This window comes from Somniosus microcephalus, chromosome 12 (assembly GCF_052327205.1).
Source record: "Somniosus microcephalus isolate GS21.2 chromosome 12, FLI_Smic_1.0, whole genome shotgun sequence".
Classification (NCBI taxonomy): Eukaryota; Metazoa; Chordata; class Chondrichthyes; order Squaliformes; family Somniosidae; genus Somniosus; species Somniosus microcephalus.
Window position 1 is genome coordinate 122,382,772 of NC_140998.1, and position 20,223 is coordinate 122,402,994.

The 20,223-nt window shown below is 42.3% G+C and overlaps 1 protein-coding gene across 1 annotated transcript in view; it reads right to left on the reverse strand.

Annotated features, from left to right (window-relative positions):
• Positions 1 to 8,245: 8,245 nt before the first annotated feature.
• The window catches only part of katnbl1 (katanin p80 subunit B-like 1), a 50,207-nt gene continuing 38,229 nt past the window's right edge, over positions 8,246 to 20,223 (reverse strand). The window contains exons 7-10 of the mRNA XM_086003502.1: positions 19,960 to 20,049; positions 13,992 to 14,096; positions 13,690 to 13,783; positions 8,246 to 8,907 (exon numbers count right to left, since the gene is read on the reverse strand). Of these exons, the coding sequence (XP_085859628.1) occupies positions 8,875 to 8,907; positions 13,690 to 13,783; positions 13,992 to 14,096; positions 19,960 to 20,049 (322 nt within the window). The 3' untranslated portion in view covers positions 8,246 to 8,874. The remainder of the gene's footprint in view (positions 8,908 to 13,689; positions 13,784 to 13,991; positions 14,097 to 19,959; positions 20,050 to 20,223) is intronic.

Below are 20,223 nucleotides of genomic sequence, written 5' to 3' on the forward strand. Positions count from 1 at the left end.
CTGGTTCTAGCATTATCCTTGTAAACCTTTTTGCACCTTCTCCAGGGCCTCTATACCCTTTTTATAATATGGAGACCACAACTATGCAGAGTACTCTAAAGTGTGGTCTAACCAAGGTTCTATACAAGGTTAACACAACTTCTTTGTTATTCAATTCTGTCGCTCTAGAAATTAGCCCCAGTGCTTTGTTTGCATTTAAAAAAAGCCTCATTAACCTGTATCACTATTTTTAGTGATCTGTGTATCTATACCCCTAGATCTCTTTGCCCCTCCACCCCATTTAGACTCTTATTTTCCAAGCAGTATGGCCTCCTTATTCTTCCTACCAAAATGCACCACTTTTCTATATTGAAATTAATTTGCCATTTACACGCTCATTCTGCAAGTTTATTAATGTCTTGTATTTTGTCAGTCTTCCTCAGTACTAACTAAACTCCCCAATTCGGCATCATCTGCTAATTTTACAATTGTACTTCCGATTCCCAAGTTCAAATCATTTATGTAAATGGTGAACAGTGGTCCCAGCACAGATCCTTGTGGACCATTTCTCACCTTTTGCCAATCTGAGTAACTATCCTTAACCCCTACTCTCTGTTTTCTGTTTTGTAGATGGCTTGCTTTCCATTTTGCTACCTGTCCCGACTCTACTTGCTCTGACCTTAAGTCATGAGTCTACTGTCTGTTTCTTATTGAAGGCCTTTTGAAAATCCAAATATAGTATATCTACTACATTACCCTTGTCTACTATTTGTTACTTCAAAGAATTCAGTAAGGTTGGTCAAGCATGAAATCCGTGCTGATGACCCTCGTTATATTTTTGGTTTCTAGATGTTTTTTCTATTACATCTTTGAGTACATATTCCATTATCTTTCCTACCACTGACATTAAGCTAACTGGTCTATAGTTCCCTGGACTTGTTTTATCTCCCTTTTTAAATATAGGAATCACCTTAGCTGTCTGCTAGTCCTCTGGCACTATTCTCTTTTCTAATACATCCCTAACTTTTAATATGCACAGATGCAATCCATCCGGACCAGGGGTTTTATCCTCTCTAAGTTTGATTAACTTATCAGTTATCTCGCCCCTTTCGACCTTCAATATCTTTATATCTTTTTTGATCTTTTCTAAATATATTATCCTGAACATAAAGGTTGACATTTGGTTAATGAGTAAAACCAGCACACACTCTGCCGTTGTCCACACGGATGGGGTTCAGAGCTGGTATTCTAGAGAGATGTGGGACATTTAAAAGATGGTTCGGTCTTTTTCTTCACCAGTATAAAATATTTACTTACCGAGGGAAGGAGTATGAATGTTGAGGACTTTAGATTGAAGCCAGCTACCCAGTTTCCAAACACTAAAGATGACCAGCACCTGCCTGAAAAGCAATGATCTGAAAAATTCCCCCAAGCAGTGTATACTTTTGTCCATTAAGCAGAAACCATTGGCAGGTCATCTCCTAGTGCACTCGGATTCTATCTGCCAGTACTTTATTCCTTCCTCCACTGCAATGTGACGTGGCAACTGAAACTGCAGCAAAATAGTAGTTTAAAGTGGTCGATTTGAAGGTGCTTTGATTTATAAGGGTTGAGAGATAACTTTGGGAAGTCTTGCTCTGACGCCAGGGGATTGCATCTTTTACAACTATCTTTTTTCAAATTTGCATAGGTTCCTAACCATGACATTTTTAATGTTAGTAAGAACTGGCTCTTCCCAAATTTTAGGTTTTTTGGGTGAGGAAGAGAAATGGACAAGAGGAGAGAAAAAAATCTGCCATGGTTCCCACACCAGATTCCTATCTGGTAACCCCTACTTGTAATGCTTCAGGATCAGATTAGCAGCGATGCCCCCATAGTTGACTAATCTGTCACTTGCTGTTTAGGCTCACAAAAGAAGTGACTGCTTGGGTGAAGTAGCTGGTAGCAACAGTGGAACCCCAGTATGAATCACCAGCTTTAGCAGAGAAGGAGCGAGTTGTAAAAACTGGGGAGAAAAAAAAACATTTGGCGCGACAAAAATGTGCGAAGGTTGATCTCAACTACCGAATACACTTAATTTTTTTGGATTGTACCATGAAGCAGAAACCCTAAAGATCCAGAAGATGCAAAAATGCAGCAAAAAACAAGACTTACACAAAGTACAAGATCATTGACTGTAAATTGTCACAATTTGTGATATGTAAATTCTATTGCTGAATACTGATAAATTACAACTAGCACACGACACTGCAAGTGAGTTACATAAACTACAGAAGCTATGCAAAAAATGTCCATTCCAAAATTGTCTGAGTTTTAGTAATTTATCTGTTAAATTAAAAGTTCAGAGAATTACAGGCAGTTTACAGACCATAAAGAACAGAATGAAAAATGAAGCTTCTGTAGTACACAATAAGACAGCTATAATTAATGGTCAAGTGTTAAAATACAGCCTCTTCCTCTTCAGTTGCTTAATTCACATTGTTCGATAACTTAATTTTTTAGCACTAAATTCCACTTTGCTGTTATTTACATTGCTGAAGTCAAATTATTGGATAGTTAAATATTTTCAAGTGCAAAAAAAATCTTCACGTTATCAGTAAACTACAGTTCCCAATACAAGTGGTTCCATTCAACAGGCTAATGCACACAATTGAACATACAATACAATCACATCAAAGGAAGGGAGGGAAGGTCCATCAATGATGACCTGCACTGCAGATGGTGGAACCTTGTGCCCCAACCTCCCCAACCACTGGCAACACTAACAACTGGAGAAAGCTTAAAAAACCTGTGACCAATTTCAGGAAAAACTCTGGGAAATTAAGTTCCAGGAGTTCCTTTTTCAATAGTCCCTTATTACTTTTAATGGGTACCCAGACATGCCTTCCCCCCCAATGACGTTACCCACAAGACATCATTGGGGGAAAAAAAAACTAACCCACACCTCCTCGACACCCGACTGTGTTCTCCTCCCTCAAGAACTTGTCAAATTCCTCTTAAAAGGACTGTTGTGTACTTACCTTGTCCAGTTGCTCCAGGCAGCTGTTCAAAAACTTAATGGCAACTAAACTTGCTGCCTATGCATTTTACAGGCATATTTTTGATCTTACCATCACCATTCATATCAAAAAGCTTATCCAAATCTACAACCAATATTTTTTAATTCTCAACTTTAATTTGTTAAGCGTAGGTTCATATAAAGTGAATAACCCAGCTCTCTACACATATCCTCTGGAGAAATCTAAGTTTAGCTATCTTCCTTGGTTTCCTCTTCTACCCTCTCTCTAGAGACTTGTGGGGATCAAAATTGGACAATGTTCCAAACTAAAGCCTTTTTTAACCCAAAGTACATTCCTCTTGATTTGGTACTTTATTGGCCTAGCAATACTTCCAACAACCCCATTTCCTTTTTCAATAGTCCCTTATTACTTTTAATGGGTTTCCATTCATGCAACAAACACGCCTCGAGTTGCTTAATCCCATGTTTACCATTTGGTCCATTTTCACTTATTCATCCAGAATGATTCTACGATTTCCCCCTCCACCCCCACATTGGTTATTAAATGATTTCAGGGTTTTCGCCTGCACTACTCTATCTGGGAGTCCATTCCATGTGTTGATCAGAGTCAGAAGGTTGTGGGTTTAAGTCGCACTCCAGGGACTTGAGCACAGAATCTAAGCTGACACTCCAGTGCAGTACTGAGTGCTGCACTGTTGGAGGTGTCGTCTTTCGCATGAAGTGTTAAATCGGGGCCTCGTCTGCCCTCACAGGTGGGCGTAAAAGATCCTTTGGCACTATTTCAAAGAGCAAAGGAGTTCTCCTGCATCTTGGCCAATATTTATCACTCAACCAACACCTGAAACAGATTATCTGGTCATTATCACACAGCTGTTTGTGGGATCTTGCTGTGCACAAATTGGCAGCCATATTTCCTACATTAGAACAGGGACTACACTGCAAAAGTACTTCATTCGCTGTGAAGCACTTTGGTACATCCAGAGTGCATGAAAGGCGCTATATAAATGCAAATCATTCTTTTTGTATGAAGAACTTCCTGATTAGTCCTAAATGTGCCTTTTACTAGTTTAAACCAGTGACCCATGTCCCATTCTCACAATTTAAAGTATTTTTTCAATTTACATTTTCCATACCTTATGATCTTCTATACCTCTACCAGATCATCTCTCTACAATAATGTGTAGTAAGTGATCATCTAATATTATGATTACAGGATTTGATAGGGTAGAGGAACTATTTCCTGTGGTGGGAGAGTCCAGAACAAGGGGGCACAACCTTAAAATTAGTGCTAGGCTATTCAGGGGTGATGTCAGAAAGCATTCCCCCCCTCCCCCCCGACACAAAGGGTAGTGGAAATCTGGAACTCTCTCCCTCAAAAAGCTGTTAAGGCTAGGTCAATCGAAACATTCAAAACTGAGATAAATAGGTAAGGTTATTAAGGGATATGGGGCAAAGGCAGGCAAGTGGAGTTGAGGTACAGATAATCATAATCTAATTGAATGATAGATCAGGTTTGAGGGGCTGAATGGCCTACACCTGTACCTAATAAAAGATAATCTCTCGGATGTCTCTTTACAAGTCACAAGAACCCATGTTTCTCCAGTCTTGCCACATAACTAATAACTAAGACTGAAGATCTTCCTTATGGCTTTTCTTTGCACTGACTCCTGGGTTTGAAAGTCTCCCTTGTGTCCTAGAGACAAGAACTGCATACAGTACTCACTGTATGGGTGGATTGGAGCAAGATAGAATTTGATCAGGACTTACTCTGACTTGTATATAGCTCAATATCTAGTGGCTTGGTTGACTGCCACTCTGCATGGTTTAGACATTTGAGCACCTGCATCACTTCACATTAATCATCTGCCATTTATATTTGTATCAAGTTCCGTTATCTAAATTATCCTGCATTCTGATCATTTTCTCATTATCTTCAACCCTGCACAAATTTGTGTATCATCTGCAAATTTAATAGTACCATCAAAGCCCTCTTGAAGACAGTTATAAAAAAAAAAATGAATGCTAAAAGGACCCAACATAAAGTTCCGGGGAATGCCACTTGTCACCCGGCCCCAGTCTGAACAGTCTCATTAACAGACGCTCTATGTTTATGCAATTTCAACCCACTTCTATTTCCTCCAACACCATGACATCTATCTTTGTGTACTGATACCAAAAGCTTTCTGGAAATCTAATTAGGCAATATCCACTGGATGTCCTTCATGTTCTGGTTTTAGCCAATCCTGAAACAGCTCAAATCTAGTTAGAGGTATGACATGCTTCATAAAACATGCTGGGTATCCCCAATAACTGACATTCATCAAGTATTATAAAACTGAATATCATACCTATAATTGAAGTCAAGCTCGCTGACTTTAATTCCCACGGTCAATTTTTTTTCCCTTAAAAATAACAGGACTGCAGGTGCCAGCCTCTAATCCTTAGGAAGCATCCCAGACTACAAAGAGCTTTTTAGAAAATTAAAACCAAAGCCTTAGCTATGACCTTCCCCAATTTCTGAAGCACTCTAGGGGAAATTGAGCCTGATCCTACAGCACTGTTGATCGAGTCCATCTACCTTGGCCAACACCATTGAATGCTTTTCTTCCAATTTATTAGTTTTATACTTAAACATCTATGCTGTAAAACTGTGTAGGAAAATAGGGGCAAATGCATCAAAACAGGATAGGGTTAAAGTTCATATTTTTGAGAATTCTTAAAACAGGTGTTTGTGTGGTTGAAAATTGCAAGCAAGAGGGGGGCGCGCTCCTGGGCATTAGACAAAATAGCCAGTCTATCTGGCGAACATGACTGTTTTTAAGTGTCATGCATCAGTTCCTGAGAAAACCGTAACAGTAGATGGGCACAGCCTTATTTAGACTTACCAGCACTCCAACATTCAATATCAAGTGGTCTGCCAAAGACAGGTTCTGCCTCAATTCTCCCTTTTAACAACAATGCTAAATACCGAGACAGGGAACAAAATAAACACTCTCTTGGAAAGCTTTGGATGTTCAGATGTAAAGACATGACTTTACTCCACATTAGAGAAAGAAGGCAGACTCAGTCAGACAAACCAAAGCAACAGACTGGTTTAGAAGAGAAAAGATAAAGACAAACTGGATTAAAAAGACAAACTGAATTAGACAACTTTAGACTAAGAGCAGGTAATGACTCAGAATCAGACTATAGACACACTAATTCAAGCAGATCCAGTAAGATAGAACATTAAAAGATAGTGACTCAGTCAATCAAACTGGGAAAAGATCTGGAAATAGGAATTTGAGAAATTCAGAAGACGTTAAGGCAAAAGAGCCGAACTCCAGTTCTGAAAAACCTTCAGTAGTATTGCAACCAACAACTCAAAAATTGAAGAGGGGATAATGGGAAAGAGGGGGAGAAGAAAACACAAGAGAGAGAGACACACAGGGGAACAAAGGTATGGAAACTACCCGAGTAGGGAGGGGCATCAGATTCCCATCGCAGCTTGAGGGTTGTGATGAGCTACATGGTCCCTCCGCCTAGGACCAGAATTCTCAGTTAGGAGACAGCTACACAGAATCACAGAAACCCCACAGTGCAGATAGAGGCCATTTCGGCCCATCGAGCCTGCACCGACATATCCCACCCGATCCCCGTAACCCCACGTATTTAATTCCCCTAACACTAAGGGTCAATTTATCATAGCCAATCATCCTAACCCGCACATCTTTGGACTGTGGGAGGAAACCGGAGCACCCGGAGGAAACCCACGCAAACACGGGGAGAATGTGCAAACTCCACACAGACACCCGAGGCCGGATTCGAACCCGGGTTCCTGGCGCTGTGAGGCAACAGTGCTAACCACTATGCCACCGTGCTGTGTTCTGTCCATCTCTCCAGATCTAAATGCTTATTAGTGCAGAGGAGGGGCAAGGGTGGTGGTGAGGGTTGTTGTGAACTGTAGTTTATCTATCCTTAATAGCCCAAAACTCTCTGGGTGGGTGTAGGGGGAAAAGAACAGATCAGCGACCTTTCCTTCATCCCAACTAGGTGCACATTTCATCTGTTTGGGGTGGGGATAATTATGCCTGTATGAAACCAACATCGGTAGTGGTGGGGAATGGGGGGAGGGTAGATTCAAACTACATCTTTGATTAATGTGCAGTTACTGATGAGTTGGTGGAGGTATGGTGTTATTCTGGGATGAATGACACATTTCAGTGAATTAGAGGCATCATGGATGACCATTAAAGGCTATGAGCATAGAGATGGAAAGAATGTTGTAGGTGCTGGTAGTCAGGAGAGCAATTTTGATTTTAGTTCCGTAAACTTAACACTGTTCAATTAGGGGAGGATGATAGTGATTTTGCACTTAGGTGGGCAATATCTCTTATCTATTGTGTTAGAAAAAAAATTGCAACTGCAAAAAACGTTAATTCTGGAATGAATTCTATTCACACTTTGAGTTTCAAGCTAATCCATCGCTGGTGGTCAGGGTCTGGAGATGCATGGAAAGTTAAATGCCCAGTTTACAATAACTGATTTAGCTTTAAAAAACTAACAAACTAGTCTTTCCAACATTGTACAGCCCTATCAATGGATCGCCTAAAACCGCAACTGGTACTGCATCCAAATGTCAATACTTATACATGCAATTTGACAATAGACAGAGCCCGACATGAGAGTTTTTAATGCATTTGGAAATGGAACCTTGTGACCCATTCAATAGATGATTCTGTTTGGACAAGTCAAATCCAGCATCACATTATTAAAACCATGACATGCAAAAGGGAATTCAGATGTTTCCTACACTAGTTGTGGGCATTACAACATTGGGATTTTTCAGCTAGTTGTTACTATCTTAACATAGGTTTGGTCCCAAGTTTTGAATATTTAATCCTAAACTGGGTTTGGTTCAAAGACATGCATTGACAATTCCTACAACTGGGATTACCCCACTATCTTCAGATGTGAAAACCGTCACAATCTATTTAACTCAGATTGTTTTGTTAGTTTTATTTATAATCTGTCCTAACATCTTTCGAGGCTTCAATCTGGACCTGGATTGTTGGCCACCTCAATAAAATCTAAATATTGTTGCACCATTTGCCCTTCCTGTGTTCATCTGTTCACATTTATACAACCGTATTGGTATATATTTGTTCTTTAGGGGAAAGAAAAGGCAAAAGGAAAAAAATTAAACAAAGCAGCAATCCCAAATAAACTACTCACTGAATAATCCCATTAAAAAGAAATCTCTGCACAAGTGGTGAATGGATACTACGTAAAGACATAGCATCTTTTATTGAAGTGCAAACTCACATGAAATGTCTACTTTAATGTTTCAATTAAAAGAATAGTGCTATGCACATTTTGTTAACATCACCTTGCTGACCTGATTAGTAACAGCTGCATGCTCTACTATGGTACTTTAACTGAAATTATAACTTATTACTGTTGCACTTTCATATGCAAACTTTACAACCTTGAATCAAATATACAGAAAATACATTCATAGTGTCCAAATGCACTGAAGCAGCATTTCAGTTGCAGCTGATTGGCACTAGTGTGACAATATTGAAGAACACAGAGCTTCTCCTGTGTAAGTTAGGCCACATAAATCTGGAACGCAAAACAGTGTCACATCATCAGCTCACGGAGTCGAGTATGTGCCTCTTGGCAAATAAACCACTTCAATGTGAAGTAGCTTCATAGGTTTCGTGGTTTCAGAACATTCTTTGCAACCAATGTCGTGCTGAGCCTACTGTTGACCACTCTCTGCAGTGCTGATCTCCCAAACATTTCAACAAACAAGAGGTTTATATGGTGTTGTAAAGCAGCTTGCAACTGCTGATAGTACTTGAAAAATGAAGTCCCCTGGATGCTGCATATACTTAGTACAACTGCTCCAGGTAAGTTCCCACACTCTGCAGAATCAAAAACACATTTTCAACTCATTAAAATATGCTTTTTCTGAGCCATGGCAAGTTACTGTTATATTTTACAAACAAATCTGACACTTGTATCCAAAATTAAACGATTGGGAGGTAGCTGCAATACAAAGGTTTCACACGATGTTCAATCTCAACCACTGGATTAGCAATTTACAAATGTCATCTACATTCCAGAATGTGGTAAAATAGTGTAAAGCACTCCAAAGTATTTTATATTTTGTCTATCTTATAATACCGTCTGTTTGAAAAAAAGCACTCGCTTGCCCATCATTGATAATTGCTTCTAAGATAAGAGTCAAATAATGTAGCTGGCTGGTATAAGTACATCATGATGGGGTAATTGAAAATGAACATATGAACACAATCATCAAACAAAAACTATTTTGATGAAAAATAGTAAAACCATTTCTTTGTCATGGTAGCTTTAAAAAGGCATTAAAGTAATTTGGGGGTAAAAGCCAGATACATTTTCTCACCACCAGTCTTACATTTGATGATCATTAAAATGTCAACCCAATTGAAGTGCCACAGGGCACGAGCTGGCGAAACCAACAAAACACACTGCCATTTCAGGTATTGAGAAGAGGTTAAATGTTTTTCTACTTTCTCTAGGAAAGGAAGAAGTCAGTGACAACTGAAACAAGTTGTTCTCACAAACCTAGCAACTGGTGTAAGAGTAACATTAATAAACATGGACAGGTTACTGGAATGGGCCGAGGTACAGCAGATGCATGGTTAATGTACACAAGTGTGAGGTAATGTATTTTTGGGGCAATAAAACAAGGAACGAGCAAAACTCAAAGGAAAAATACTGACAGCAAGGAGGGAACAGAGTGCAAATACATAATTCGTGGAAATTGCAAATGCAGGTAGGTAAAGCCCTAAAAAAGCATTTTTAATTTTATAAATAGGGGCACAGAAGTACAAAATTTGAAGCTAAAGAAGATACAGGTTAATGGGAAGAAGTGGGGAAATGGGATTAGTTTTGTATTATTCTAGTGGAGTTAGCATAGACAGAGCCAAATGGTTTCCTTCTATTCTATATACTCTTATCATTCTAATAGAAGTTAGAAGTAAGTTATTTGCCTGATATTTTGATTGGGCAAAGGGAGGGGGTTTAAAGAAAGAAAAAAAATCCCCCTCATTTCTTTTTTCAGAAAGAAAACATATGATCAACGTTCCCCCTAAGGTGTGTGGGGAGCCATTGGGAGGCCCCACGCAGGCCGCTCACAAGCTGGAAGAGGTACCACGCAGCAAATTTAAAGGCATCACGCACGAAAAAAAAATTAGAGGGAACATTGCATATGATCACAAAATAACATTAAAAACACAAGTCAGTCTTGGAACAAGTACACATTGATTGAAATAAAAACAGAAAATGCTGGAAATACTCAGCAGGTCAGGCAGCATCTGTGAAGAGAGAAACAGAGTTAACGTTTCAGGTCGATGACCTTTCATCAGAACTGGAAAAAAGCTGGAAATGGAACAGATTTTTAAGCAAGTGTAGTGGCTGGGAAATGGGGATGGGGATGAAAGAACAAAAGGGAAGGCCTGTGATAGGACAGAAGGCGGGAGAGATTAAGAGACATTAAGAGATATTCAAGGCAAAAGGGGATGGTAATGGGACAGGTTAAGAAACAAAGGATGGCTTTAGATGAAGTGTAAATTGCGCTGGCAGAATGGAAGACAGCTGCCCTGTGGGAGAGAAGAACAGAACAAAAGTGTGGATAATAAAATTATATATATATATATATGTTATGATCTGAAATTGTTGAATAATACGTTGAGTTCAAAAGGCTATAAAGTGCCTAATCGAAAGATGAGGTGCTGTTCCTCGAGCTTACGCTGAGCTTCCATGGAACAATGCAAGAGGCCGAGGACGGTGAGATGAGTGGGAGTGGAGCAGTGAATTAAAGTGACAGGCGACCGGAAGCTCGGGTGTGCAGTTTTGGTCGCCTTATCTGAGGAAGGATGTTCTTGCCATGGAAGGAGTTCAGCGAAGATTCACCAGGCTGATACCTGGGAGGGCAGGAATGACGTATGAGGAGAGATTGGGTCGATTGGGCTTGTACTCGCTGGAGTTTAGAAGAATGAGAGGGGATCTCATTGAAACTTATAAAATTCTAACAGGACTAGACAGACTAGATGCTGGAAGGATGTTCCCGATGGTCAGGGAGTCCAGAACCAGGGGTCACAGTCTAAGGATAAGGGGCAGGCCATTTAGGACAGAAATGAGGAGGAATTTCTTCACCCAGAGAGTGGTGAACCTGTGGAATTTTCTACCACAGAAGGCAGTAGAGGCCAATTCATTAAATATATTCAAGAAGGAGTTGGATATATTTCTCAAGGCTAAAGGGATCAATGGTATGGGGAGAAAGCAGGGACAGGGTACTGAGTTTGGATGATCAGCCACGATCGCATTGAATGGCGGAGCAGGCTCGAGGGGCCGAATGGCCTACTCCTGCTCCTATCTTCTATGTTTCTATGTCCCCCTTACAGACTGAACGGATATTTTTTATCCACACTTTTGTTCTGTTCTTCTCTCCCACAGGGCAGCCGTCTTTCATTCTGCCAGCACAATTTACACTTCATCTAGAGCCATCTTTTGTTTCTTAATCTGTCCCATTACCATCTCCTTTTGCCTTGAATCTCTCTTAAGGTCTCTTAATCTCTTCTGTCTTCCTGCCTATCACAGGCCTTCCCTTTTGTTCTTTCATCCCCTCCCCCATTTCCCAGCCACTACACTTGCTTAAAAAAATCTGTTCCAATTCCTGCTCTTTTCCAGTTCTGACGAAAGGTCATCGACCTGAAACGTTAATTCTGTTTCTCCCCACAGATGCTGCCTGACCTGCTACATAGATACATAGAAGATAGGAGCAGGAGTAGGCCATTCGGCCCCTCGAGCCTGCTCCGCCATTCAATGCGATCATGGCTGATCATCCAAACTCAGTACCCTGTCCCTGCTTTCTCCCCATACCCTTGATCCCTTTAGCCTTGAGAAATATATCCAACTCCTTCTTGAATATATTTAATGAATTGGCCTCTACTGCCTTCTGTGGTAGAAAATTCCACAGGTTCACCACTCTCTGGGTGAAGAAATTCCTCCTCATTTCTGTCCTAAATGGCCTACCCCTTATCCTTAGACTGTGACCCCTGGTTCTGGACTCCCCGACCATCGGGAACATCCTTCCAGCATCTAGTCTGTCTAGTCCTGTTAGAATTTTATAAGTTTCAATGAGATCCCCTCTCATTCTTCTAAACTCCAGCAAGTACAAGCCCAATCGACCCAATCTCTCCTCATACGTCATTCCTGCCCTCCCAGGTATCAGCCCGGTGAATCTTCGCTGAACTCCTTCCATGGCAAGAACATCCTTCCTCAGATAAGGCGACCAAAACTGCACACAATGCTCAAGGTGTGGTCTCACCAAGACCCTGTATAACTGCAGCAAGACATCCTTGTTCCTGTACTCAAACCCTCTCGCTACGAAGGTCAACATGCCATTTGCCTTCTTAACCGCCTGCTGCACCTGCATGCTTACCTTCAGCGACTGGTGCACAAGGACACCCAGGTCTCGTTGCACTTTCCCTTCTCCCAATCTATTGCCATTCAGATAATAATCTGCCTTCCTGTTTTTGACACCAAAGTGGATAACCTCGCATTTATCCACATTATACTGCATCTGCCATGCTTTTGCCCAATCACCCAACCTGTCCAAATCATCCTGGAGTTTCTCGGCATCCTCCTCACAGCACACACGCTGAGTATTTCCAGCATTTTTTGTTTTTATTTCAGATTTCCAGCATCTGCAGTATTTTCTTTTTGACACACTGATTGAAGTTCCTTTGTATTCAACAATCAGATGGAGAGAGGAATTTAAAACACTAGCAACTTTGCCCAATGGAACACAGCTTATAAACCATAATGGCAAATGCTTTGGTTAACCACATCGCTAACTCTACCACCAAAACTAAATTCTACTGGAGCAGGAGAATATTGGCTCAGATTTTGCAATAGAAATAGCAGTGAGGCTACCAGCGCTCACCGTTGTTCTGGAGTAAATCGGACAGTAACTTCAGGCGTCTGCACATGTGCAGTTAAATGTGGAAATCCGAAGTTGCACTCCTCCACAGACTGCGCTGCAAGAGTCTTCGGCACTGAAATCCCTATAAGGCCGTGAAGGTGCGATACTTACCTGGTGCATTCAGGTGTAAGTGAGTTTTTAAAGGTGTGATCAGTCATAATTACTGCCAAACAAGCCTCTGACCCAACGTGGAGTCTCATTCCTTCAGAATTTAATTAGTGAAGATTTAAAAAAAATAGCAGTGAGGCTAAACTCAAAAAAAAATGTTTTGTTTTACTTTTTCAGTCTGTCTCTTATCTCTCATTTAATCTCATTTTTCTTTCCCAATCATTATTTTGCTTTCTGCACATAATTTAAATCTAATTTATAATTCCTGGTTTAGATTGTCTCAGTGAAGATTCTTCAATCTGATTGGTTAAAGAGCCTTGCTGTTTCTTGACCTGTTCACACACGCTATAGATCACCTGGAGAGGGCGCCGCGCTGGAAATGATCTCTAAATAGCACGAGTTGCCACTCAAAAGCTTGACAAAATCTTGTGGGCAGCTGTCAGTGTGATGAATGGCGAGTGTTGTTCCCTTGCTGCTGACCGCAAAATCTGAGCCATTTGTTTTGGGGTGGGGCAGAAGAAAGAGACTCATTGAAGTGAAGAAACAACTAATAAACAATTCCTACCTTAGCTACTTTTCCAGTATACCCTGGAACTGAAGATAGATGAAAGCCTTGTTCCCGTAGTTGTCGTAACTGATCTTTCATAGCCTTAATGTTTCTAGAACAAATATTTCAATACTATATTTCAAACTGTTTGGAATAACATTATCAGTGGGTAGCAGTTTCAGAAATATTGCACTTCTTGGTCAACTTGACCAGGTAAACTATTATTTTTGTTATACAATAAAATCCAATTAAAACTTGTTGGCATATTGAAAAAAATAAGTTTCTACCTTTACTGAGGGGTGAAATATGTTTTCACTTACCGATCTTCTACATGAGTTGCATCATTATTTTTTGTATCTGCAGATAGCTCCGGCCACCATCGCTTAAGGATAGCTCGGAGCCAGTTTAAACCAACAATCAGATATCTGAAATGCATTAAATGAAACTGTTATATATATATGTTTTACTACAGCACATCGTGATAGCTCAACAGGCCACAAACAAATGCAAATCTATATAATAAAATTTGTTTGTCGTGATGGCAACAAGATGTGGTGTTGAGTCTGAGCTTTCCAATTGGTCTGATGCATCAGATGTACTGGGTGAAATGGGTTTCACTGACCACTGAGCTTACATGGGGAAGCTACCAAAAAGAACTTCTATAACATTTCTGTGGACATTACGTTACTCACTTCGCACAACAAGAATGTACCAGCAACCAACTGATTTGATCCTGGCACAAACTTAGTTATAAACTTCATGCTGGTTGGCAAGGACCATGAGCTTTAGAGGTTAAAAAAAAATACAATGGCCTGAACACCACTGACCTAAACCACCTCCCCCCCCCCTCCCCACCCCACCAAATCCAGCCCTACCAAACTTAAAGACTAGCCTCACTCTTGGCCTCCTCAACAAGGAATCTCTACCCATCTTCAAACTCATCACCCCCATCCTTCAGACATCAGTCTTAACTCATCCTCAGCTGAGGCCATGTCCAACAGACTCAGCTCCTGGTACATACCCCAGCCTAATGTAGACTTCATACTGTAGTGTATGCAACCGTTCCACCTTTAAGAGAACTATTGTATGTAACCGTTCCACCTTTAAGAGAACTATTTTAAGAGTTGCACTACTTAGCTTGGCTGCTGTATACTGTAATACCGGCGGTGACCACACCGGTATATAAGTGCTGTGTAATGATTTATTGGGCAGTTCCGCCCTGACCTTCAACCAGTAAAGTCCTGTTAAAGTTTACTCTTGTGGTCTGTGTAGTAATTCGCAATATAACACACAGACTTAACAGTGGCGACGAGTTCGATCTTACCCTGCGGCAGAGATACATCCAAGGCAGTTTAACGGGCGTCGAGAAGAGGCATCCGCCCTCGTCATTCTGCTGAGAGAAGACTCGAGTCTGCAGAGCAAGGAAGAAGGATGAATTCTGACACGAAGCCTTCCATCAGCAACAGGCAGTGATCGTCCCTTCTATCGCGGTGGTGAGTGAGCCGATCAGCCACGAGAAGCAAGTCGGCCACGTTGACTGTGAGTAGGGGAGAAAATAAGAAAAAAGAAACGGAGGATATAAGGGCGGAGAACTCGACCACGGCCGGGGAAAGGAGCCGGACAGAAGTCGGGGTCAGAGGCGCTGAGACTGGGGCAGCGTAGGGCACGGAAGCCGCGGTGCAGGAACGCAGCCGGTGAGAGAGACCGGGCTACAAGCGGGAACGCAGCCGGTGAGAGAGACCGGGCTACAAGCGGGAACGCAGCCGGTGAGAGAGACCGGGCTACAAGCGGGAACGCAGCCGGTGAGAGAGACCGGGCACAAGCGGGCTGGGAGACGCAACAGTGTCGAGAGACAGCTCGACCGCGACAGGGGAAAAAGGCCGGGCGGCTACCGAGGCCGCGAGGCGCTGCGACCGGGATTGTAAGGCGTGGGAGGTAAAAAAAAAACCGCGGAGAACTCAGCCGCAGCCAGGGGAGGAAAGGACCGGACTGCGAGAGGGGCTGGGAGGCACGATTGAAAACCGCTGAGGGAGAGACAGAGCCCGAGCGAGCGGGAGAGGCAGAGCCCAAGAGAGAGAACGAGACCGAGTGAGCGAGGGAGACCGTCCGAGCGAGGGAGACCGAGCGAGATTTCCGCCCAGCGGCTTACAGCAGCTTTCCGTAAAGGACCAAGAGCTGGAACTGTCCGCCGCCAACTGGTTGACCCCAGCGCCCGGTTGCCCCTGTCGGGAAAGGGAACAGGAACTCAATCAGCTGTTCCCGCGCTTTCAGAATAAACTGAAGCCGGCGCGCAGGCTGCGAACCCCGAAAGCCAGCGGTCGTCGCCCGAGGGCAAAGCTTTACCCCTCCCGCCAGAGGAAGAAACGCGGGAAGCCGCCATTTAGGCGGGGCAGAAGACAAGCGCGGGAAACCGCCATTCTCGGAGGCGGGGAAGAAGGTAAGCGCGGGAAACCGCCATTTTTGAAAAAAAAAAGTTAAAGAAAAATTTCATTGTTGTTTCTCAAAATGATTGCGAAGATGCCTAAGCGTGGTAACATCAACGATTTCGATCCCGATGTGGAAGATTGGGCCACGTATGTAGAACGCATAGAGATATATTGTAAGGCAAATAAAATATCAAATGATGATAAAGCACTAACCTTACTAAACTCAATGGATGCGAAGACATACGGGCTATTGAAGCATCTTCTATCACCAGCTAAACCGGCGGATCAGACTTTCGCTAATATTGTTGCTGTCCTGAAGGATCATTTGAACCCCACACCGCTGATGTTAGCGGAACGATTTAAATTTTATGTGAGAACGCAACTGAAAGAGGAAAGCAACGCGGAGTACTTGGTTGAACTGCGTAGGCTAGCGAAATACTGTCAGTTTGGGGAAAATCTGACAGAGGCACTGAGAGACAAGTTCGTGTGTGGGTTGTCAAAGGAAGGAACACAAAAGCGACTGCTCGAAGAGAATGATCTTACACTTGATAAGGCTGTCTCTATTGCAGCATCGCACGAAGCCGCAGCGAGAGGCACGGCGGAAATGCAGCTGAAGGCAGCGGTGCTCGGCGTAGATCAAATGGCTTTGGGTACAACGAAATGTTATCGTTGTGGAAAGACAACACACGATCAGAACCAATGCTGGTTTAAAAACCAGGAATGTAGAAAATGTGGCAAGCTTGGTCACATAGCTAACGTATGCCGGTCAGGTAAGAAGACCAGCAACAAAAAGTCACCGCAGGGGAAGTGCAGAAAGGTACATAAGGTGGCTGAGAAGAGTTCGGATGAACAGAATTCGGATTCAGACTCCAACAGCCAGGAACTGGGTAGTCTGAGAATTCACAATGTGAGTAAGGAAGCTGACCTACAAACTATCTGGGTCACGCTCAAAATAGCCGGAGTCCAAGTGAAAATGGAATTGGACACAGGATCAGCCCTAACAGTCATAAACCGAAGGGACTACAAGCGGCTATTCTCACATATACCCTTGAGAGATACCAAGATTGTATTGCTGACATACACGGGGAAAAGAGTATACCCCATCGGAAAGATAAAAGTCAAGGTGAGACACAAGGGCAAAGAACACCAAGGAATGGACATATATGTACTACCTGAGGGAGGTCCACCACTTCTGGGACAGGAGTGGATCAGGAAAATAAATATGGACTGGCACTCCCTAAAAGCAATAAAGAGTGAGAACTCGGTGAAGACAATCCGTTCAGACTCTGGAACTGATGATGGTAAGACCAGCCCATGTGCAAAAGACAAGCCTAAAATGGACTTGCAGACTAATGATGGAAAAACAAAGGAGGGCATAAATGCTTATGCTTCAGAGGAGAACAAAGTATCAGAACAGAATTCCACTGAACAACATAGCTTGATAGAGAATTCTGAGTCTGTCCAGTCTACAGACATGCACATTTCTGAGGAACACCGGGCTCGAACTCAACTCCATTTCAAACTACAACAGCAATTAGAACAAATGATTCGCCGTCTTGAGCAAGAGATGAATGCAACGAAAAAGTTCTTTGACATAGAGTGGGAGAATCTGGAAAGACAACAGAAGCAGCTGATGGAGAAAATGGAGCAGGAGCACACAAACCGTCTGCACGAGGAGGCCAAACGAATCAAAGCTGATTCGGGTTATGAAGGTGCGTGTTCTAATCGGGTGGAGCAAGATGTTCAGCAACTGAAGGCGCTTGTTAGCAGGTTGCAGGCAGAAAAGGCTGATTTGGTTGCCATGAATTCCGAGCTCCTACTGAAGTTGGGTGCAGCATCACCGGACGATTCATTTGTTGAAATTCGAATGGTGGAGGCTGCGGATGATGGCGAATTAAAAGCAGCAAAGGAGCCCCAGTGCAAGGTTACAAACAGCCCTGCAGCCTATACGTCAAAAACACATGACGACGATACTGGGAAACGTCTGATGTCAGAAGAGTTAACGGTCAGCCAACTCCTTCATATGCTGAGGGACAAGACTCTGAAATGGGAAAAACTTGAACACGAGCTTCAATCTTCAAAGGAAAGGGGTTCGGAGCTCTCAAAAGTTATTGAAATAGCTGAGGTTGCAACACAGACTGAGAAGATTGCAGCAGAGCAGCCCTTGGATGCCAAGAGTACGCTGACTCACGTCAATGTAGAACATCAGAATGCTGAAACAGCTGCTCCAGTAGAGGGATTGAATAGTCCGAACAATCAATCTCCGAATGAGGTTGAAGTATTGAAATCACAAATGATGTCATTAGTAAAAGACTTGCGGGAAGCCCAGAAAAAGCTGGATGAAGCTGAACACACGAAGAAGTCTCTTCAGGAGAGATGTCTGGATTTGGAACAAAAGCTGGCTAACATCCAGCTGGGCATGGAGGAAATAGAAGACCCTCTCGCTGGCCTAGCTCAGGACGACACCGGATATTACCACGACCTGTTCTGCCCAGCTTGTGGGGAAATCTTCCAAAGTGCAAAAACCATGAAGAATCACGAAAAGTCCAAGAAACACCGGGAGATGGTGGCGCTAATACGGCAACAGCAGGAAGAGGAGGAGGAACTGTGCATGCAGCTGGGAGTGGAGCCCAGAGAGTCTCCAAGAAGCAGAAAAGGAAAAGACGAAGCAGAAGATGATGACCCATCTGAACCATTATCACCTCTACCAGGTCACGCACGTGGTCCCTCCGAACTGAGTCAAATCAGTTTGGAAGTAGAAAAACTTCCCAAGGTACTCGAGCCTTTAGAAGTCAGCAAGGCTGGTTCTGAAGTTACGAAAGTTCAAGCTGTTAAGTCCAGTGAAGGACTATTAGATGAGTCACCCCAGCAACGTGAACCTACTACACCACCGAGAACTACTACACCACCGAGGCGTTATCCGGACCGAGTCAGGAAGCGCAGGAGGCGCCTCCACAGAGACTGAATCTGTGAACTGTTTTCCGCAGAGACTGAATCTGTGAACTGTTTTCCATGAAGTTGTGTATCTATGTTATGATGTTATGTTTAATGGGGAATATATATATTGTAAGCTAAAAAGGGAGGATTGTATGTAACTGTTCCACCTTTAAGAGAACTATTGTATGTAACCGTTCCACCTTTAAGAGAACTATTTTAAGAGTTGCACTACTTATCTTGGCTGCTGTATACTGTAATACCGGCGGTGACCACACCGGTATATAAGTGCTGCGTAATGATTTATTGGGCAGTTCCGCCCTGACCTTCAACCAGTAAAGTCCTGTTAAAGTTTACTCTTGTGGTCTGTGTAGTAATTCGCAATATAACACACAGACTTAACACATACCACTACTGTGCACATCATCCCAGCTTCATATTCAGTCCATGAGTAAAACTGCAAGAGATCCACTAGTGTTTCTTAAAATACTGGGTTCAAATTCAGGTCAATTTGAGTTATATTAAATAGTACCTAGTTTACATCTAATAAAGTGAGGTGGTAGCAAAGAATCAACAAAATTGTAGGCAACAGATCTTTTTTCTTTTAAAAACCATTACAGTTGAGATTTGAAAAAGATGACCAATTAAAACTTCTTCAGTCTGGGTTGCAGACTTTCTTTACAACCATTGTGAATTCTGCTCCTTATTTAAGCTGGTTTTCCCATTCTCTACCTCGGTATGGAACATATCATCATGCAACACTCAGACAGTCTAGACCGACCAAGCTTTATTCTGTTACGAGTGTAGAGCAGTGATGGCTAAATTTCTCAAAGTGCCACAAAGCTGTATATAATAGAAAACATTTCCCCCCAAATATCTGGTATATTAGGCCGCTTATGAACAGTTCTGTAATTTCAGTTATACTTACTCTTCAAACCTGCTTCTTAATAACTCTTGCACTAATGGTAATAGGTCAACACAACAACCTATTGAGATACTTTGTTTTTCTTCCTCCAGACTACAAGCAAAAACAAAGATAATTAAAAATTCAGACAAAACTACTAACATTTACTCTAGATGGGAAAAAATAAAACAGTTAACTCAAATATTAATGTTGGCATATGGAACTCGGTTAATTCAGCTTCCTAAAGGTGTTCGTATTTAGTTCATCCAATACGAGAAAGGAACATAG